This window comes from Carassius gibelio, chromosome A13 (genome assembly GCF_023724105.1).
Source record: "Carassius gibelio isolate Cgi1373 ecotype wild population from Czech Republic chromosome A13, carGib1.2-hapl.c, whole genome shotgun sequence".
Taxonomy (NCBI): domain Eukaryota; kingdom Metazoa; phylum Chordata; class Actinopteri; order Cypriniformes; family Cyprinidae; genus Carassius; species Carassius gibelio.
In genome coordinates, this window is record NC_068383.1 from 3,767,402 (window position 1) to 3,789,506 (window position 22,105).

Genomic DNA, 22,105 nt, shown 5'->3' on the forward strand with positions numbered 1-22,105 from the left:
AGAACTGCTGAGCGACAGTGACCTTCTTAAAGAACATTCTGGAATGCTCCAGTGATTACATTAAACTCTTTTTTTAATGGGACCTGTCTACATATAATCCCTGATTCATTTACAGAAGCAGACCAGATGTTGAATGCTTGAAATGAGGATAGGAACTCTGAATAAGACTTAAGTGCAAACACTTGAGCAGTTATAAAGTATTTTCTTGGTTTGTCAGCAAATTCTTTCCCCTGAACATGATTAGGCTGCACAATACAATGCCTTGTTTTGGCAGCATTGCATGCATCCTTCACAAAAAATAAATGAATGCACTGTAACAAGCTGTTTTTTTTTTTTTTTTTTTTTTTTTGCAAAATTGCAAATGAAGCAAAAAAAAAAAAAAAACGTTTGTATTTTTATATAATAATAAATTACAGCAATTAATAAAATATTAAATACAATTTAAAAAGTTATATAATAAATTAACATTTAAATAGTAAAAATATTAAGACAAAAAATACAAATAAATTAAATAATCACATATCACCAGATCAAACTGAAAAAGTACTGATTAATAAAAACACCCAAATCGACATTGAGACAGATCCATCTAATAATCAGATAATGATTAAGTGTGCATATAAGTATAGGCTGAAGTATGGAGGGGGTATGAAGTATGAATATTTGAAAAACATTACATGAAAATATGATTAAAAACCACGCTGTATATTGTAAATAGCAATGTTTTCTACTTCAAATAACTCTGCAAGTAGTAAAACAACACAAATGCAAACGGGTCAAATCACAAATTATGCTTTGGTCGCAGTGTTGCCAAGTCCACGGTTTTCCCGCAGAATTGGGCTACTTTAACACTGGTTGAAGCGCCCCTTACGTGATATTCAGTTCCTGGAATGCGATTTTTACCGCTGTAACCCTGCCAAAAAACTTGTATTTTACCCCCCGGAAACGCAAGTTTTACAGGGGAATTTTGATTCGGCTAGTTTAAGGGCTAGTTTTGAGTTGCAATTGGTCTGCACACACATCACTTGCACAAACATGTGCGGTGAGTGAAAAAAAGTCAATAGTTGTGGAACTCGGCTGTCTTATTCATTTAAACATCGGATGAAGTGATCATCGTCCCTGCGCATGAGAGGGAGAGGGAGAGAGAGAGAGAGAGAGAGAGAGAGAGAGAGAGAGAGAGAGAGAGAGAGAGAGAGAGGGGGAGAGAAATGCCACAGGCTTACCACACGCTCCTTCGGGATTTTATTTTATTTTTTAGCCTCTTCAGTCTTGGAGGTACATGACAGCTGTATGAAAAACCGCAAAGACGAAAGAATATTCATCTGAATGTCTCCATCTCAACATCCGCTATGCTGAACGATGTAACTCGTCGCGAGGGTTTGATGACGGGCTGAAGCGGGGATGATGTGGAGCTGTCCGCGGTGCTGAACTGCCGCTGACCGCGGTGCTGAAATCGAGCTCATCAGACCCACAGCGACATTCATCGACGTGAATGCAAGACCAACGGAGGACATTCACATCTAGCCATCGTGGAAAGGATGAGGAGGGATTTCATGCCCACTCTGCTGCTCATATTGAGCTGTTTTGGAGCGTCGTGGGTCTTGGCTGGTAAGTTTGCAAGATTTCATTCCATCAATACTAATGGAGCATTTATGGGGACTATTGTACAACTCATTAATAATGACATTCGATGAGACACTGCGAGATAGTTGTGGTCACATGTGGCATGTGTAATGATGTCTGAACCTTTGTGGGGAGCATGGGAAAATATATGGCATGAATTTGGTCATATCCAAAAGCAGATGCCATACGCTTGATGTAAAGCACTGAACTGAAATATTGTGGCAATAATAGACACCTGTTCAACCATAGCACACACACGAACGCACCCGCATTCACTTGAAAGCAGCGCATCATATATTTCGCATATACTGGGTGAATTTAAATACATTATCGACTGCAAAACAACAGACAATGTGCATTGTGTGTACGCTAACTGAAATGATAAATATTGTTTAGCAATATTAAATATTAATCTATGCTATAATATTTTTTATTAATTTCTGATAGTTTAGTTGAGTTGATTTGGCATACAATCAATTAATAAAATAAAATATAACAAATGATTCAATTTAAATAGTTTAAATTAACTAAAGTTAATTAAAAAGTAATAAAATAAAATAAAATGTATCAAATTTAGCGAAAATGCAATAACAGAAAGACAGAAAATAATTTTGTCCTGCATAAACCTGTCACCTAATTTAAGCACAATAATATAGAGAAGCTTTCTACTGTAGATGTTTCCTGCAAAATAATAAATCCAACAATAATAAATCCTACAGCTGACACATTAACTTATGGAGCTATAAATTTTACATCTTAATGCACTATATTCTAGCTGCAGTAAAGAAGAAAAAGCAGTGAATCAGAATGTTAACAGGCTTCTGGCAGCTGTAACCATTGGATCCTTGATGCTTTTAGAGGCTTGAATGACAGAAGCCACTAAAAGGTTGAGCTTCTAGTAGAAAATGTGCGGAAGTTTACTTTAAAGAAGAGCATTAAACACTTAAATTAAACTGTGGCAGAGAGGTTGAGTAGCTGAAAAGTAAGTCGGAGAAAGAAATATGCAAAAATAAAGCCCAAAGCACATGGATGATTGAATCAGTTCAGCATAGTAAAAATAACATGATGTGATGGATGACTTAAAGGAATAGTGCACCCAAAAATGCACTTTATGTTATTATTTACTCATTCCTTTATTTTTTCTGTGGAACACAAAAGGAGAATTTGCGGTGAATATTTTCTGTACAATAAATAGTCCATGGCTTTCAAGCTCCATAAATGGGAACAAAAACCACTAAAGGTAGTCCATATGGCTTGTGCTATTTATTCTGAGGTTGCATGATAGCTTTATGTGATAAATAGACTGAAACCGAGTCATTATTATATACTTTGTTATCTTTATATGTTGTGTTTTGTTTATTCAGTTTAAATCTGGCATGAATGTGGAACAGGACACTTACCTTTCAAACACATTCCCACTCACTTCCTCTATGTTTCCATAGCAACCAAGTACAAACCTACAGTATGGAGCTTTTCATTTGAGTATTTTCTTATGGAGCAAATATCATATCTCCCTTTTACACTCACTCACAAACACACACACTTTACCTGGGTTATTACTGTTGACTAAACAAACATAAATAAATCTAATATGTTTGTTAAGTTTCTTAGATATTTTGCCTTGGTGACTACCTGAAATAAATTTAAGTTGAAGCACTAAATTACAAACTGGAACTACATATTAAAACTAAAATGAAAATCAGTTAACCAATCAATCAATAAAAATAAACCTAAATAGTATTATTATTTACAGATCTTGCTTCCATTGAAACCCAAGATCAGTGTTATTATTAAGTATTAAAAATAGATAACTAATAAAAAAAACTCTTAAAAATTGCTTTCAGTAATTGAAATAAAACTGAAATAAAAAGTAAAAGCTTAAAATAACTGAATAACTAAATAAGTTTATTACAACTGAAAGTGAAATAAAATAAAATGAGCCTAAATAGTAAATTAAAAAAGGAGAGACAATGACTAAAGTGAAAATAAGAACTAAAAATAAAAAACTGAAAGCTAATACAAAATATTAATAAACACTATAATGTTATATAAATAATACTAAAATAACACAGAAGCTGAAACACTGTCTTTTCTTATGAAGAGCACATGATTCTTGGTTCCCATTACATTTTTCCATTTCCTGGCAACTATAAATAGCCGACAGTTAATGAACTGTATTGTTTTGAGTCATGAACATCCCTTACTGGTGATACATTCACTGTAACGGCTTCATGGTGAGATTATAGTACAATCCCCAGAGGAATATTCAGTCAAAAGCCTTCCTTTATTTTGGTTTATCTTTAGTAAAATCATCTTGACCTGTTTTCCTAGATTGCGTCATCCTTTATTTTCAGTCTTAATTGATTTTGTCTGAGATTAAATAAACACACTAGAGTCAATCTGAGCAAAAATATATACAGTATAACATCAGCGTATTGTATAGCTGATCATTCATTATATTTTATACTTTATCAAAAATAAAAACATTTAAAAAATAATAATAATCAGGGTATTGCATTGCTGAAAAAAATAATGTTTTGTGATTAATTTAATACAGATGTCCACAGATAAATCTAATGATTTCTGAATCAATGCCTGTACAACAATTTGAATGGAGTTAAGTGTTTATGCATTTCTGCCTGTCTTCTACATCTGTGTGGGATGCTTCATTTCAAATTTGTTATTGCTCCCATAATGCCTTTCTACAGCCTATAGAGAAGTCTATTTACTGCAAGCATCAATCAGGAGATACTGTATACTGTGTGTCTAAGACAGCTATTATGCCTGAAACACACCCTACAGATGCTGTAGCCTGACTTCATGCATCATCTACATGTTTCAGAGCACAATTCAGAAGACAAATGCATGCATGCATTCTGCAATTTTTTATAGTTTGAAGAAAATCATGGTAAAAGGGAATTCTCTCCAAATGTGTCTCTTTCATTAATCTAAGCCTTATGAGCCTTAAATACACACAATACCGTAAGTACCACTTCTAAATACTAAAAATAACAGTTTGCTGTTGATTTGTGAGTCTTTTGTTCATAAGAGTTAGGCTGCACAGATCGTGTTGTATAATGTTATTGCATTCAGTAATGAGGACTAAATATGGATGATTTTTCACATCTAACCATGAAAATAAATTATTTAAAAAAATTGCATCTACAACTATTCTCAATTGTATTTCATAAGAGGGTTTTTAAAATTGCTTTTTTTTTTATGTGCTTACTACTGAAAACTCCCCAATGTTAATAAATGTTTGAATGTCCATTACTTCATTTTGGGGTTTCATGTATAAAATATGATTGCAATAAATTTTAACATAGAGTACTAAGACTGCTCTCACTGTAGCAGTACACCACAACCAGTTTTGTTCAACACACAACACGTAGGCAAGAAGGAGCCATGATAATTTTATCTGGGGCACCATAAGTTGTACTGGATTCACTGCTGGTGGATGAGTTTTTCACACGTCATCCCTCCAAATGGCTTCATAACCATATCCTTTTACATCTAGAAATAGAGTGTACATATATTGTGTGTGAAATAGTGATTTCTAAACATTAACGAAGAGAAACAACAGCACTCTCTAAAGCACACGGTACTCATTCAGCAAACCTGAGAAACACTTGAACATTAACACTCACACAAACGCCTACACATTATAACTACTGGTCAACATGGAGAGGTGTAATTATTGAAGAGAAATATGGCCCATAAAAGAATCTAAACAGTTACTGTATAAAATATCTAAAGATTAAATCTATTATATTTCATAATTTTATTCAATATATATCTATTATATTTCATAATTTTTCTTATATATTACACATTATTGTGTGTGTGTGTGTGTGTGTGTATAACGTACACCATGAGTCAAATGTTTAGAATAATTCAAATGCTTTGATAAATTTTAAATAAGTCTCTTCTGCTCACCAAGGCTGCATTTACATGATCAAAATCAGTAAACACAATAAAAACAAAATATTATTATGCTTTAAAATAACTATAATAATTATTATGCTCTAAACTATCATGAAACTCTTCATTTAGTTACATATGGATATTATAACACTTGAAAATGAAAATAATGAAAATAATTTACTTACCCTAATGTCCTTCCAAACCTGCATGATGTTATTGTTTCTATGGGAATTTCATCTTTTTTCAGAAAGTTTGGCTGCTCCAGTAAACGTGTCCATCAGAGATCTAAAGGGCAGCTCTGCTGTGGTGACATGGGACATCCCAGATGGGGAGCCAGTCATCGGCTTCGCCATCACACAACAGGTACTCAAAATGAGAGAGAGAGGAGAGAGAGAGAGAAAGAGAGAGGAAAAGTCACATACTCAGCACTCATATACTGTATCTCTATGTTCATTAAGCATCTGCTTAAACAGAGAGAAAGAGGAAAGTCAAGACAAAACATTTGGTTGAAAATTGTTTTATCTATCCACAACAGAAAAAAGATGTTCGCATGCTGCGCTTTATCCAAGAAGTGAACACTACCACACAGAGTTGTGCATTGTGGGATCTGGAGGCAGATACGGACTATATAATACATGTTCAATCTATCAGTACAAGCGGGACGAGTCCCCTCAGTGAACCGCTGCATTTCAAAACCCCAAAAGATGCTGAAACACAGGCCTCCAAGAGCAAAGGTACTACTATAATATAAAAACTGTAGATTCTAATCTGTTTTTTTTTTTTTTCAGTAAGAATTAAATAATTTATAACCAATGTGTGACGCACCACTAATAGCGTCAGTGTATTATTCACAGACGAAGTGACCATGGAAGAAGTGGGTCAGAACGCTCAGCTCCGGGCAGTAGAGCTCGTCATCATTGTTGTGGTTCTGATCATGTGGGCAGGTGAGTGAGGAGCACTGGATCAGTCAAATCCTGCTGCAACGTTCAGATTTACTGGTTAATTGAACAGCTTATTGCACATCTGCAGCATTTGTCATTTGTGTCTCTTTCAGGTGTGATCGCGCTCTTCTGCCGTCAGTACGACATCATCAAAGACAACGAGCCCAACAATAACAAGGATAAAGCCAAGAACTCGTCTGAATGCAGCACCCCTGAGCATTCATCAGGTGGCCTGCTGCGCAGTAAGGTATAACTGCTGCCCTGTGAGAGTTCAGACCACGCAGGCAGGTACAATCATCCTGAACTGTAACTCAAACCAAACTCCGCTAACATGTCAGTTCACGTCTCAGAAGACAATATAAATATAATTATTTTCTTATTGATCATTAATAATCAATAAATTAAGTCTTAATTTCCTTGGAGTATAAATATGCATCCCCCAAATACATTTTTTTATTTTACTTTCCTGTGTAAAGTTTTAGTGATTATTTTATTGTGTGTGTTTTGTATGTGTAGTTTTTTGTTTAAACACATTGCCTTAAAATAAATACAAATTATGAATGTTATTTATTTTATTTTATTTCATTTTATATATTGTATTATAATTAGCTAAAAAAATCTTTTTTTTATTTCTTCTTTTTTTTTTGTACATTGAGTTAAATGGAATATAAATTAGAAATGTTGCTTTGGCAACTAACACATTTTTATATAATTTATTTTATTTCTGTTCAAGTTTACATTATTTCAACTAATATGTTCAAGTGTTTTATGCATTTAATTTGTTAATGATACCTTGATATTTTAGTGAGCATAAAAGTGCACACAAATATTGTGTAAATAATTTAATTTAATTTAATTTAATTTAATTTAATTTAATTTAATTTAATTTAATTTAATTTAATTTAATTTAATTTAATTTAATTGACCTGCTTTACATTTTATATGCATGTTTTTACCGTTTATTTGTTAACACTTATATATTGAATGAATTATGTTTTTATAATGCATAATTGTCTTACTTCACAATGCATTATGGGATTATATTCTTTGATAATGATAAATGTAATGCTGCTCAAAACATCCTTCATTTTTCATTACTCCACTCATTGCACCATGGTCTCTGCTGATTGCTCCAGGCTGCCCTCCAATCCTCTCACTAACATTACACATTTGCTTCCACTCTCCACAGTTCTCCAAGAACAACAACAATAACCGAACGCAACCTGTGAACAAGATCAAAGGGTGACAGGAATGGTTTCTGCTTCAATGGATTCTGCTTTTACCACATGGCTACAGAGGCCATATGTGCGCATCCTCAAAACAGAAAGTAGGAATATTGGAAGTTTCCTGAAATTGGCTGGAATAATACGGCCAGCACAGCGAGCATCTGAAAGAGAGGCCAGAAAAGTGAACTTTCACACAGGCCCGCTATTTCTGCAGCAGTTTGGAGATAAGACCAAATCTGTGGCTTTTCGAGACAAGAGAAAACCCTCTGAAAGAAACTTTTAAATCTTTATCTGGTTTTCTCTTTTGCCCAGTTCAAATGGCTTGATCCATATTCATCTCAATTGTTAAGAAGGCTTTTATAACAAGGTAACTAGTAAGCCTCTAAATACAGAAAATATATTTCCAGCTGACAAAAAAAAAAAAAAGTTCTAGGAACATTTTGCTAACATTCTTGTTACGAAAATGTTACATCTGTTCTCTAAAGTTTTGTGGGGTTACAAGAACACTAAGGGAACATTCCATTTTAGAATTTTGCAAACATTGTTACTTTTGAATGTTCTCTGAACATTCTAAAACAAGTAGTTACATTTAAAAAATGTTAGATGAAAATCCCACTAAAACTTTTGTGTGTGTGTGTGTGTGTTAATGTTTTTAGAACATTATTAAAGACCACATAAGTCTGACATTCTATTAATGTTTGGCTACCATTCTAGCAAGGTTCTCTCAGTGTTCTGAGAATGTTCCTTGTTATCTTGGTTGGTATTCAAATGTCTGAAACCACATACAAAATCTATAAAAAAACAAACTAACAAAAAACGGTTAAATACATAAGGCTTAAGAATCTTGGAATATTCAAATGGCTTCGCTTCTCAAAAGGGAGAGAAGCGTTCATCCAGAGAATATAGGTGACTTATTTTGGACGGGTTGAAATGATTTGACAGAGAGATGAAAGAATGTTGTGGAATAATTTAACTGACAGTTCTCATTCCAGCATAATGAGAAGACTTTTACTTCTGTTTCTGATTGTGTTGTTGTTGTTTACACCTGCAGAGAAACTTGACAAACCAAACTGGTATAATAAACCAGCAGTACTGGGGGAGATATTTTAAAACTGTAAGCCACTCCTAATTTAAAATAGATGGAGTTTAGAAAAAGATACTCTTAAAAAAATGTAGTTAGTTACACTTTAAATCTTTTTTAATTAGATCTATATTTGTTCAGGCACAAAAACAAAGAGGAGTTGTAACGACTAAATGAATGCTCCCAATTAGAGCAACTATAAACAGACAAATTTACATTAAATATGACCAGAATTTACTAATTTATATAGCCAAGCTGAAAAAATTAACAGCAACATTTAACAAAATATTTCACTATTTAAAAGATACATAAATGCTATGCATTTTAATCTGAATGAAATCAGACACTGCAATGTTAGGAGAGCATGTTTGATTATTACAGTATTTCAGTGGGTGATAATGTTCGGGTTTACTGCCTTGCTACTACTAAAGAGGACCTTGTTTTTGGATAAGCTATTAAAACCAGCTGAACAACACTCCAAAAAATATTGATGTTAAAATTTAAGATTTTTTAATTACATATAAAATGTCTGTCCATTTGGATTACACAATTTTAACATCAACAAACGAATAAAGCTGCATATCTGTCACTCGTAGATAAAGGAAACAGGTCAGATTTCTGTAATAGTACTAATAAACTGATACAAAATAGATTCAGTGTATCTTCAATAAATCCAATTTAATCTCATACATTTTGCAACTAACTGCCTGTTCCACATCTAGACGTATTTAAATGATGTTCATAACTAAATAAATTTTCCCAATGAACAAATGTATGCTGATTTTAAGCAACTGAAAATATGAGTATTTGAACAAAAAAGTTAGATGCAAATTGTTAACTATTATTTGTTATTTTTTTTACCTGTCGTACCCGTTTCATTTATCTTTGACTGAAAAATATGCAACACAAATTAAGGTTTTTAGTTTATGTTAAAACTGTGAAATCCAAGTGGATAATTATTGTATTTAAATCAAATACAAAAATCTTAAATTCCGGCCCAACATGTTTTTGTTGTTGTTGTTTTTATCATGGTACTGCAAAAGATTTATTGAAAAAAAAAGCATTAACTCCCCAACACTGTTGCAACACTGAATGCTATTACCATCCTTTAGAATGGTTGTGTATATTTCCTCATAGTATATAGCGTTTATTCTTTAACAAAAGGGATCTTTGTAATTTAAACATTCTAACAGTGCTTCTGTTAGTTCTACATGTTCTCATTATCATATCAAGCCTGGTTTCCATTATTTTAAATGGTGTGAGATATATTCTATAAGACAAGATGAATGATATTGGACATTTTCAGTATTTTCTGGACTGCCAATCAGCAAACTTTTCTTCAGTGCTAATATGATGTTTGTCTGAAGGACATTCCCCTGTGCTTTCTCAATATTTTCTCTGAGGGAGACTATCCTCCTCTCTAAACAAGGGCTGAACATGCTTCACGTCAGCAATAATAACCACGGGGGATTCTTACCGGCCTCCAGGATTGCACTTAAACTGGCGGGACTGTCAATGGGAAGACACTGTACTACATGCTCAATTTAATGTGTGCTTTTACTACACTATATTAAAATAATTAATTGTCATTAAATCTGATAAATGGAATTGAAAAAAATATTTTGTGCTGTTATTGTCACCTCATAAAGCTGAATATGGAATAGCAAAACTAATGACAGTTTACCAAACAAACCATTATTCCCATCCTAAATTCACACCAATGGGTTAATCAACCTTTCAATTGTTTACTTGTCTCTGCATATTAAAGGAATAATTCACTCAAAACTGAAAATGAGATGAAAATGTACTCCTCAGGCCATCATAATCTACAAGTAATCCACACAACTCCAGGTCACCAATTAGCATATTATGGAGCTTAAAGCTGCATGCAAGTGATTTTTAATGTCAAACTACATATTTCGCTCCTGATTCAGAGACGACTTTGTCACTGGAGAAAGCATTATTACGCATAGAGGACTGTTTGAAATGAAAAATGTCTAGATGTATTTGTTGATTTATCAGCTGTTTGGACTCACGTTTTCTTTATTAAGTAAACTATTCCTTTAAACTGGGAAGGACAGAATGCATTTTAGCTTTGAACATGAGACAGCGCCCTCTTCAGGCATGAATCTCAACCCTAAAAATACATGCAACAGCAGATCATATAGCAGACTATATAAATGTGTAATAATTTTTACTGCTGCTCTTTTCAAATCCCTAACATACAGTATAAAGTTTTTTTTTTTTTTTTCACTAAATGTTCAGTCATTTTTTTAAAAGCCGACATCCCATAAAAATATTAATGGTTTAGACAGTTCTTCGTTTTTATATCCAGGGGCTTTAGAGAAACACACAAACACACACACGCACAAAAAAAAAATATATAAAAACAAGACAGTGAGGCTCCTTAAACAGACGTGTGTACAATGCACTCCTATCTTCATAGTGTTTTTATTCCTCTTAACAGTTACAAAAATTACATCACCAACTCAGTCAAGGAATTTTGTGAAATTGAGATTTAATAAAGGTTTATTTTTTATTTATTTATTTATTTTTTTTGTCTTTTCTCTGCACTGCTAATGGCACCAAACAGAATTGCAATCTGAACATTTAAGCTGTCTAACAACATTGTCTCAACCTGTGGCTTGAGTCTAACTGAACGATTACTGAAATGATTGAGAATGAATCATTATTTTTTGCATTATTTCTTTCTGGTGCAAATAATGACACATCATTAGAAACTTCACCTTTAAACAAATTCTGCTTTTGTAATCAAATCATTCCTACACTCAAATTTAGCTAAATATACATTTAGCTAAATATGTAAATATATATAGCTAAAACTGCTTCTATGGCTGCCATTTGACAATCGTGATGAGAATATGATCATGATCACGAAAGAATGAAGCTGCTAAAATTCATTAGACATCACAGTTTAGACGTTTGGAGATATTTTTTTGTCCCTGAGACAGCGAATCTCACAGTCCTCCTGAGTGTTGAACCTGTTGCTGTTCCCGTCACAGCCTCCATACCAGAACTGGACACATTCACCACTGCTGACGTTGAAGTACCATTTCACTGAAAAGTTTGAGCAAGTTCCTGCATCAAGTATGAGCTGGCAAATGTCTGTGAGCAGAAAGAGTTACACACAATAATGAACAGACTGATGGCTTTGAAGCAATAAAAAAACACCACACCTTTAATACTTGCATATTTCACCATGCATATTGAGTTCAACAATAATTTTATGCTTGATTTGCATTGTAGTTTTTGTGAATCAGGGATGCTCCTCATATGTATCTCCATTCGTTAAAAATAGTAAAATAATAATAATAAATCACAATGTGATTTTTTTTTTTTCATTCTAGAAATGCTAAATATTTTATGGTTTGCGTTAAGCTATAAAATGTCTATGGCAAGTACAATAAATGTGTCTTTACCCTTGATACTGGAATCATCCTTGGGAAGATTTTCAGATTCTGTGGAGGAAGTTTGAACAGTCTCAAAACTCCAACATGAAAGCATTCAATATATCCATTAAAAAATGTTATATTATATTATTATAAATTAAAATGATTATAAATAGCTAAACTACTGTTTTTAAAAGAGGAATTGATACACTATGCATTAAAACGTTAATATATGAATTAATGCATTAAATATTAATATATTTAAAATATACTGAACATATAATAATAAGGAATCAACCTCATTGCTGTTTTCCAAGTATTTTGACCCAGAGAGAATTTTAATTTCATGAAAAAAAGTTTTGACTTAAAAAAAGTGCAATGTTCTAATATTGCATGACCAGCCTACAAAAAATTGCTTATGAATCTCTCATTATGCAATATTATTACTAAATACTAGATTTAATCTTTTGAGTACATAAAAAGTAAATAATTATAATTTACATCAATAACAATATGGATCATATCAGTAAGCAAGTTTGGTCAGTTTACCTGTAGACACACATTCCTTAAAGCACTCATCCTCAGTCAAGAATCGGTTTTCATTTCCGCCACAACCACCATACCAGAAGCGCATGCATTTCTTAGTTTGCTGGCTGTAATACCATCTGGACATATACGATCCACACACACGGCCTGAATCTTTCTCAAGGAAGCAGCGTGCTGTTGGAAACAAACGGTACACTCCACTAATTCCCTTCAGCACTGAATACTGAACTCTGTCAGAGAAACAGCATTAAAGCTTGTGCATTTTAATGTTAGTGAGGATACAGTACTACGCCAAAGATACAGTACATGCAACTCCAAAAAAACTAAATCAAGGGTTTAATTGGCCAGTAAGATCTGGATTCACCACCTTTAGCCTTGGAGGGCTCCTTTTTGTCCTTTTTGTCCTTTCTGTGCTCTTTTCTATATTGATCAGTGTCATCATATTGACTGGCTTCAATGAATGATTCTTTGTTTTGCTCATCTCCATAATAGTTATAAGGTTCTTCTGTGGGCTCTTCGGTGAGCTCTTCATAAGGCTCTTCGGTAGGCTCTTCAGTGGGCTCTTCATAAGGCTCTTCGGTGGGCTCTTGAGTGAGCTCTTCATAAGGCTCTTCGGTGGGCTCTTCAGTGAGCTCTTCATAAAGCTCTTCGGTGGGCTCTTCAGTGGGCTCTTCGGTGGACGCTTCTGTGGGCTCTTCAGTGGGCAGAATAGCACTGAAAAACAGTAAGACACATTAATATCATTAAAAAGCACAGAATGTGTCCTGTACAGGCTAACTATTGTTCAATATTGCAGAATCGATTTGTATTTTAATGTCCAAATAAAAACAAAATATGGCTCATGAAGCCCAGGTTTCCCATTTCTGGCACAGTGCTCAAAGACTCTAAACAGTAACATTTTTAGACTCTAAAACCTTTGGATTAATAAGCCAAATGGCTTTGAGAATACACAATCCATGCACTAACCTTTGTGATTTTATGTCTAAAGATTGTGGTTAGTAAATGACATTACCTCTCTGTGGTTTGTGGTCCAGTTTCAACAGGCCTCACCACAAACCCACGACAATCAGGAGTAGGTATTAATGACTGGGGTAAGATTCCTTCTGCAAAACAACAGCAGATACACACCAGGGTTATTATAGTTAACTGAAATGAAAAATAAGCCACATACCCCCCCCCCCCAAAAAAAAAAATATATAAAAATAAATAAATTGAATAAAACGTTAAAGAAACATACTTTCTACTTTGCTCCTTACATTTCTTATTTTTGAAGTACTAAAATAACAAACTAAAACAGGAAAAATTAAATTATTAATATTTTAACTAAAATTAACTAAAAAGAATATGTATAGCTCAGCATGTAAGCAGAAGTGACAAATAATAACTATATCAAAACAACTAAAAATTAAATAGAAAACAAAAACAAAAAAATATATATAATTAAAAGTATATTAATTTAATGAATAATATTGTAGGTTAAACACTACTTGCAAATGATGAAAGAGGATGTTAGCAACTGTTAATTTTAAGAAGAAAACAGATAATGTAGAGAGTTTTGGGGCTATTGTTTGCAGAAAAAATGTGAAAAACTTTCAGATTAAATGAAAATGAAAAATCTAAAAATTATAATAAAATAATAAACAAGACTGTTTGTAAAATAATGTTTTAAAAAGGCAAAAACACTACTGCATGTTTTTTTTTTTTTTTTGATTTAGATGAAAGAGGATGTGAGCATCTGTTGATTTTCAGAGGAAAAAGTCTGCAAGTTTCACCAACAGATCAGGATCTTTCACAGCGGCCTTATGAAAACACAACCATCAATATTTCTTACTGTGGAGCATATGCAGGAAGGCGTAAGCGAAGCGTGTGCCATAACCTCTGTCATCCAGGAACACCAGGTGCTGGTCCAGAGGAGAACTGGTGAGCTCCTCCATCTGTGTCCGGTCGAATCTCTGTCCCGCCATGAGAATAAACATCACAACATTCTGACACTTACACAGTCTAGACAAATAATCAAGCTGAGCTTTGTTGTGCTTAAAATCTTCACCAAAAACAGCCATGACCATTCGTTTGCTTCGTGGTCTTTCTACTTTAAGGATAACGTTAGTAATCAGCCACTCCAAAGCAAAGTCAGGGTGGGATGTCCCGCCCACTTGCTTCACTGTATCTTTAATATGCCTCTTCATGATATTGCGATCTTTATATTTAGTGAAGCTGAACTCCTCGTTGATGTAAGATGAGCCATAAACGGAGCTCTGCTGGTAGACGGACAGCCTGGTTTTTCTGTCGGCTCTGCTCGGTTCACTGCTCACATCGATCCGGTCCAACAGAGACACCAGAAGCTCCTTCATATTTGCATAGTGTTGAGTGTTCACGTTATCAGACCCATCCATCAGCACAGACATATCCATATCCATCTGCAGAGGTGGAGGCCGCAGAATTACACCACACACTGGGTCTGGGTTACAACGATCTGGCAAGAGAGAATAAAAAACCTTGGCATGTAATTAAAGACATCCATGATCCAAAACCTACCTACATAAGCCACAACCTAACAGAAATAGAACCTCATTAATAACTGATTTGGAACACTTTAGATCTCATTGGGAAGTTGGCTTGTTGACATTGCTAAGATAATGACATAATACTCTAATAAGCATAAAATTAATAATGCATACTAATATTGGTCAAAATATGCACTTTTTGGATTTACAATAAACATTTTTTTTTAACTTTGTCCACCATTAAGGATTTTTACTGAGCTTGTTGCAGTGCCTTATACTTGCTGTCTTAGGGGCCATTAACACAGAATGTGTTTACGCATTTTCATGCACTACATAAACATGGGCTAGACAAACATGTTTGACTGTGACAATCATTTCTTGTGTCTTTTCCATGTTGCATGCATGGCACCACATTCTTAAACACAGCACTCAAGTTAAAATAAGTTAAACTTGTAAAAAACGCATCTCTAGACCTTATTGAATCTCAAGAATCATTTTCCAACACTGTGCTGTGTCTTGCATTTTTAAACATGAAAAATCCATTGTGTTAATGTTTGGATTCTCAAAGAGATGAACAGAATCAAATGTGGATGTCTGCACTGGAGCTTACCAAAACAAATGATGCACTGCTTAATGCGACTTACTCCTCTGCCATCAACGATAATGTAGCTTCCCGTGTCATCAACCTGAGTGGACATTTGAGGTAGAAATTACTCTTATTCAAAGCTGAGAGTGCTAGTGAATTCTATATATATATATATATATATATATATATATATATATATATATATATATATATATATATATATATATATATATATATATATATATATTACAAATTGCAAAAATCCATTACTGTTACTTTTCTGTTTATTACTGTGGAGTAATATGAATAAATATGAATTAAGTTTACTTGCATTTTTTTGCATTTGCAAATCTGATGTTTTCTTATGTACCTGCAATGCTCGGGTCACATCATCAGCAGGACTAAAGGCGATCACTCCGAGGCCAATGTCTGCAGCCTTGAACTCCAGCATGGCTGTTACAAGGCTCGAGTCATCCCTCGACGGACCGTTTGTGAAGAACACAGCCACTTTCCTCATTAACCTGCCACTTCGGACACGTTTGAAGATGTTCCGAGAAACAAAGCTCATGGCTTGTCCGATGTTTCTGGTTTTTGTGGTTCTCTCTAGAGGTAATGTTCTTACAGCTTCCAGAAGGGTCTTCTTCTTCAGGTGGTCTGTGAAACGGATCAGGATCCTGGACTCGCTGTTGTAGGCGATCACAGACACCCGTGCTCCTTGTGGACAGTTTGTTTCAGCAATGGAAATGTCTTCCAATAAGGAAAGAGCCGCAGAACGCATCCGCTGGAAAACTTGAGGAGTTACACCCGCAGACATGTCCAAAGCTATCAACAGGTCTGTGGGGTAAACTGGACACTGGGTACCATTACCTGAAAGCATTTTAGAAAAAATGAAGAAGAAAAAAATTACAATTAGCAAAAAGTTACTAACAAATAAGGCACTGAAATGTTAAAGTGTAAGGCAAAGCATACCGGAGCAGCAAGCTGTGGAGACAAAATAAAAGATAAAATTTAGATCAAATGATTTCAAAGTTTAATATACAGAAAGCTAAATGCCACATATAAGAGATCACGAAGAGAGAAATAAAATAACTGAATGAGGTCATGCTAATGACTAAAATCACTAGCAGTCATTCTGCTTGGTATTCTTTGGATATTAGGTTCTCTGAACTTACGACAGTTTTTTCGTATGTGTTCGACCAGGTCACATTCCTTGACGTTCAGAAGCAGAAAAAGACAGAAGGAAAACAATCAAACTTTTAGAATAGATGAGTAATTTAACACTATTTAAAGATATTGTCTCTTAATATGAACCTACAGGCATTGGATTGATTCCAGGAGGACCTTTTTCACCCTAGAAATAAAATAAAATTAAATAAACAATTAGAAAAGTGCATGAACAAACAAATAAACATGAAGTATCTCAGAACAAAAAAATTAATATGAAGACAAATATCTCAGACCACCTTAATTACATTTGCTTAACCCTCCTTCATTTTTGGGTCACACTTGCTACTTACAAACATGACAGAATCCTTGAAATTTAACTTTATTTTTTATTTTTATTTTTTTTACGAAAAAAATATGTAAAATATTTTTGTCCAGTAATATTTTTAATCATTATTTAGAATTTTTGTGAGGATTTTATTATGGAATATTTATAATATGTTTTTTTTTTTTTTATGCAATTTTTTTCCCCATGGTAGTGTTACTTTTTTTATTTTTTGACACTTTAAAATATTCAAATCATGTCCATGACTTTTGTTTTCACATAGCTAATTTTATAAAAGTCACCAAGAGTCTTCTCATTCCAATGATGCATAAAAAATATTTTTCATTTAAAAACATTTTTGTTTTCAATCAATTCCGACCGAAGATGACCTAAACTGAAAATGTTTTGTGATATATTAGAAGTATTTGTTTAATCTGTAAAAAAGTGATGACAAATGACTGACCCTGTGTCCATCCATCCCATTGTCTCCTGGAGGACCTTCAGTACCCGGACGTCCCGTGTTTCCCTGATCACATCAATACATCATACAACATAACTGCATTACTTCCAAAAAGTATGCTGCGAACATGCAGAACCTTCTCTATAATGTTAAGTAAAATAATATATGATTTAAAAGTGTACCGGTTTTCCTCGATAACCTTTATGTCCTTTACTTCCACTGGATCCTTTGGTACCATGCTCACCCTATAATTATAATCACTGAGATGAATAATGTTACATCATGGACTATTAATTTGTAATTATTATTATTACCATTTATACAATCACATAAAATGGCTAGTGATGAGCTGCAACAGATGATTAACTAGCTTTAACAGACCTGCAAACCAGGGAGGCCAAAGTATCCATTGTTTCCCTGAAAGCAATTTTATTCTGTTAGTTGAATATCAATAAACATACACAAAAAGAGAGAAAACAAGTTACCATATTTTGCAGAAAATAATGCTTTGCACTTTCCTCATATGCAAAGCTTTGCTCTTGATGTTAATTTTAAAATAAGTTTTAGCATGTTTCAGATATGGCACAGGTACCTTGTGTCCTTTGAGCCCCGCAGGTCCATACCCATCTCTTCCATCTTGTCCCTTTTTACATAAAGTCATACTTTAGACTGGAGAGTCTCATATTTAAATGGGCATTTTATCATTTTCAAGTCAACAATGCACAAATGCATTAACTGACCAGAGGTCCTTTGAATCCCTCGGGTCCCTGTGATCCCTTGAGCCCCGGGTCACCCGGTGGACCCTAAACACAAACAAGGAAAGTGTGAAAAGAGGAGAATTTCTCTACAACATTATACGACTGCAGCACTACTACATAGTATACTGGAGACCAAGCAAGTTTTAAAGGAATAATTCACCCAAAAATGGAGATTTCCTGAAAATGTACTGAATCTCAGGTCATCTAAGATGTAGATGAGTTTGTTTCTTCATCAGAACAGATATGAAGAAACTTATCATTACATCATTTGCTCACCAATGGATGCTCTGCAGTGAATGGGTGCCGTCAGAATGAAAATCCAAATAGCTGATAAAATCATCACAATAATCCACAAGTAATCCACACCACTCCAGTCAATCAGTTAACATCTTGTGAAGTGAAGAGCTGCCTGTTTGACAGACAATCATTAAGATTTTTTTCTTTTGAGTTCAAACTGTTGTTACCGTTGCTAAAATACAAGTAATCTACCCATAATATACTGCTTTTAATTATTATTGTCTTCTCTAAATCAGGAGAGAAATATAAGCATACCAAGAACCGTTTACAAGCAGAAATAGTCCTAAATAGTCCTAAAAAAATAAGACTTGTGGATTATTGTGTTGATTTTATTTGTAGCTGTTTAGACTCTTATTTTGACGGCACCCAATCACTGCAGAGGAATTATTGGTGAGCAAGTGATACATTTCTCCAAATCTGTTTTACTGAAGAAAAAAAAAACTCATGCATTTTTAACAGAATCAGGAAAAGAGAAAGATGGAAGTACAGTAAGAAGAAAACTTCAGTACAACAGTCTTCCATACCCTTGGTCCTCTGGGTCCTCGACCTCCTTTTGAACCTTCAGGTCCAGTTGGGCCAAAGGGACCCTATGAAAACACACATGGTTCTGTCAGCATTCATTGTATTGTATTGTTTTGTACATTAAGAGTAAAAACATGAACATGCGACTAGTTTAATCAACTGAATACACACCTGAATTCCAGGTACACCTGGAGGACCACCAACTCCTTGAAACCCCTTTGGGCCTGGTGGTCCCTAAACAGACAAAAAAACACATCATGTATAACACATCATAAAATCAAACCCTACCATCGGACATCTCTTATCTGTTGGTTTCTTTTTAAATAAAGGTGAAATGTCCTAGTTCTCACCACTTGTCCAGGATAACCAGGAAGCCCTGGCTGTCCAGCTTCTCCTTTGGCATTTGAAGATGCACCCTAAACAGATACACATGTTTACCATCAGCACATTACAATTACAGAATAGACCAGAACAGATTATATTAGACAAGAACACATTTGAACAGATTATAAAATGGAATGGAATTTAAAACAGAAAAAACAGTTCAGAGATTTATGGAATAAATGAGAGAAGAACAGAATAGAATAGAACAGGATATAATGACAACAACAGGATACAATAATATAATGAACAACAGAATACGTTAGAATTAGAAATATATAAATATATAACATATAAGGTTAGAAAAGAATGGTATACTGTAGAACAGAACATTTAAAATAGAACAGAACATGCTACATTACCGGCGCTCCTGGTCGGCCTTTTCTCCCTGGAGCACCCTACCAAAATACACTGAGAAGTTATTTGAAGGATAAAACTTCATGAAGGATGAAAAAAAGGACTTTCAGGCAATTAATGTTAAATATCCCACATCGCATGTCAGATGTCATGAAAATCGTAACACAAAACATGATCCTTCAGAAATCATTCTAATATGCAGATTTGGCAAAGAAACCTTTTTTATTATTATCACAGATGAAAATAGTTACGCTGCTTAATGAAAGTGTGAAAACCAAGAACCAAGTGTCTTTTTTTCATGATTCTTGGATGAACCGAAAGTTTGAAAAGCAAAATGTATTAGAAACAGAAATCTTTTGCAACATTTTCAATGTTTTCCTGTCATTTTTAAACAATTTCATTTGTTCCCTGTTGGAGAAGAGCATTAACTTCTTAAAAAAAAAAAAAAGGTGATCCAATCTTTTGAACCACAGTCTATATCTATTTGTTACACATGTAAAAAAAAAAATATAATAAGAATAATAATAAAAAAAATAAAAAATAAAATTGCAATACGATAGGGACACTAAGTAATACATAACACCTACACATTTTCAGAAAGAAAGTCCAAAACAGGGATTGTAGGATTAGAGAATCATCCCAGTGACAGCTTTGTCCCTTTTATCTGAGAATGTAGTTACAGTTAGAAGCCACTAAGGTATTAATACAGGTAATACTCACAGGATCACCATTATCCCCAGGTCTGCCTGAGGGTCCAGTAGTGCCCTGGTCACCCTGACAAGAGAACACAGTCATAACACACTTTTACTGAAATTATCCACATATTCTTGTAACATTCTAAAAAAAAAAAAAAGTGGTTCTAAATCAGAGATGTTTCTGATATCTGGTCACTTGATTCTCTTTTATTAAAGTTCTTAATTTGGAATTTTCCATCAATGAAAGTCAAAGTAAGAGCCAAGATGGAAAGATCAATTAAGAAGCAGTAACACTTGTGGCCGTGTCGACATGCAGAAATATGTAAGTGGTGTTAATATTAACATTTTAAGTAATCACAAGTGTAAATGTGCTAACTTTGACAGCCGGCAAAACCCATTGTCTCATGGGAGGATTTTAAAGAAGTGTGTATACACAATAACAGAAGAAGAATGTGTTTTCGGCACACCGCTACTGAAACAGAAACATTCTCTCACTCTTACACAAACAAATGGACTTAACATTATCCAGATGGAGTGTGAAAAAAGACCCTCACCGGGAGCCCAGTATCTCCCCTCTCGCCTTTCGGACCTGAAATTGTGCTGTCTCTTCCTGGTGCACCCTATTAACACAAACAGAGAATCAAGCACAGACAAATCAAGTCAGGTTGTTTAGACGGTAAAAAACAGCTACTTTAAACACAGAGAAATCCTTACAGGATCTCCTCTCACTCCGCCGTGTCCCTTAGGTCCAAGACTGCCTCTGAAACCCTTCTCACCCTAAAAGACAGAAATAACAGTGAAGAAGCCACTGGGATGTTTTAAGAAGACAGCTGTGATGAAACACATGCGTGATGTAGTTACAGCACTGCCCGGGTCTCCTTTAGGTCCTGGAAGCCCATTTAAGCCAGCATCACCCTGCACGCAACAGAAACAGAGTACAGTGAATCAATCAAATGACTCATTAACTAATTTGATTACAATGTGCTGCGAAGCAGTTTCATTGCCCATTATGGGTTTAACTTACTGCATGTTACAAGGCAGCACTTTATTCCTCAAACACAATTAATTATGTCATTACATGATCATACTTCTGATTATGGATTAACAAAAGATATGACTAATATAAGTGGTCAAACGTACAAATTTTTCTTGGCGGTTCACATAACAGACAAACAAAAACTATAGACTTGCACTAAAACAGTGAATGTTATACTTAATTTAATAGAGAAGGTTCAACTACACAAAATGTTTTCAAAGTCAGATGTCATTAAGTATATTTTGATACATATACTGTATGCATATTTA

At 34.2% G+C, this 22,105-nt stretch overlaps 2 protein-coding genes across 3 annotated transcripts in view; one reads left to right on the forward strand and one right to left on the reverse strand.

Annotated features, from left to right (window-relative positions):
* Positions 1-1,209: 1,209 nt before the first annotated feature.
* On the forward strand, positions 1,210-8,276 carry LOC128026783 (fibronectin type III domain-containing protein 5-like). The gene is made up of 6 exons (XM_052614052.1): positions 1,210-1,608; positions 5,795-5,910; positions 6,083-6,281; positions 6,402-6,491; positions 6,602-6,776; positions 7,678-8,276. Exons 1-5 carry the CDS (start codon positions 1,539-1,541, stop codon positions 6,739-6,741), a joined length of 615 nt encoding a protein of 204 aa, XP_052470012.1. The 5' UTR covers positions 1,210-1,538; the 3' UTR covers positions 6,742-6,776; positions 7,678-8,276.
* A 2,923-nt stretch (positions 8,277-11,199) lies between these two features.
* The window catches only part of LOC128025902 (collagen alpha-6(VI) chain), a 100,588-nt gene continuing 89,682 nt past the window's right edge, over positions 11,200-22,105 (reverse strand). For both annotated transcript variants that reach the window (XM_052612500.1, XM_052612499.1), the window contains exons 19-42: positions 21,662-21,715; positions 21,515-21,577; positions 21,355-21,420; positions 20,826-20,879; positions 20,111-20,146; positions 19,718-19,783; positions 19,539-19,601; positions 19,370-19,432; positions 18,531-18,593; positions 18,383-18,433; positions 18,172-18,207; positions 17,973-18,035; positions 17,794-17,856; positions 17,157-17,192; positions 17,014-17,050; positions 16,811-16,822; positions 16,212-16,708; positions 15,866-15,941; positions 14,583-15,224; positions 13,764-13,854; positions 13,119-13,465; positions 12,755-12,925; positions 12,236-12,274; positions 11,200-11,921 (exon numbers count right to left, since the gene is read on the reverse strand). In XM_052612500.1, coding sequence (XP_052468460.1) covers positions 11,731-11,921; positions 12,236-12,274; positions 12,755-12,925; positions 13,119-13,465; positions 13,764-13,854; positions 14,583-15,224; positions 15,866-15,941; positions 16,212-16,708; positions 16,811-16,822; positions 17,014-17,050; positions 17,157-17,192; positions 17,794-17,856; positions 17,973-18,035; positions 18,172-18,207; positions 18,383-18,433; positions 18,531-18,593; positions 19,370-19,432; positions 19,539-19,601; positions 19,718-19,783; positions 20,111-20,146; positions 20,826-20,879; positions 21,355-21,420; positions 21,515-21,577; positions 21,662-21,715 — 2,880 coding nt within the window. In that variant the 3' untranslated portion in view covers positions 11,200-11,730. The remainder of the gene's footprint in view (positions 11,922-12,235; positions 12,275-12,754; positions 12,926-13,118; positions 13,466-13,763; positions 13,855-14,582; positions 15,225-15,865; positions 15,942-16,211; positions 16,709-16,810; positions 16,823-17,013; positions 17,051-17,156; positions 17,193-17,793; positions 17,857-17,972; positions 18,036-18,171; positions 18,208-18,382; positions 18,434-18,530; positions 18,594-19,369; positions 19,433-19,538; positions 19,602-19,717; positions 19,784-20,110; positions 20,147-20,825; positions 20,880-21,354; positions 21,421-21,514; positions 21,578-21,661; positions 21,716-22,105) is intronic.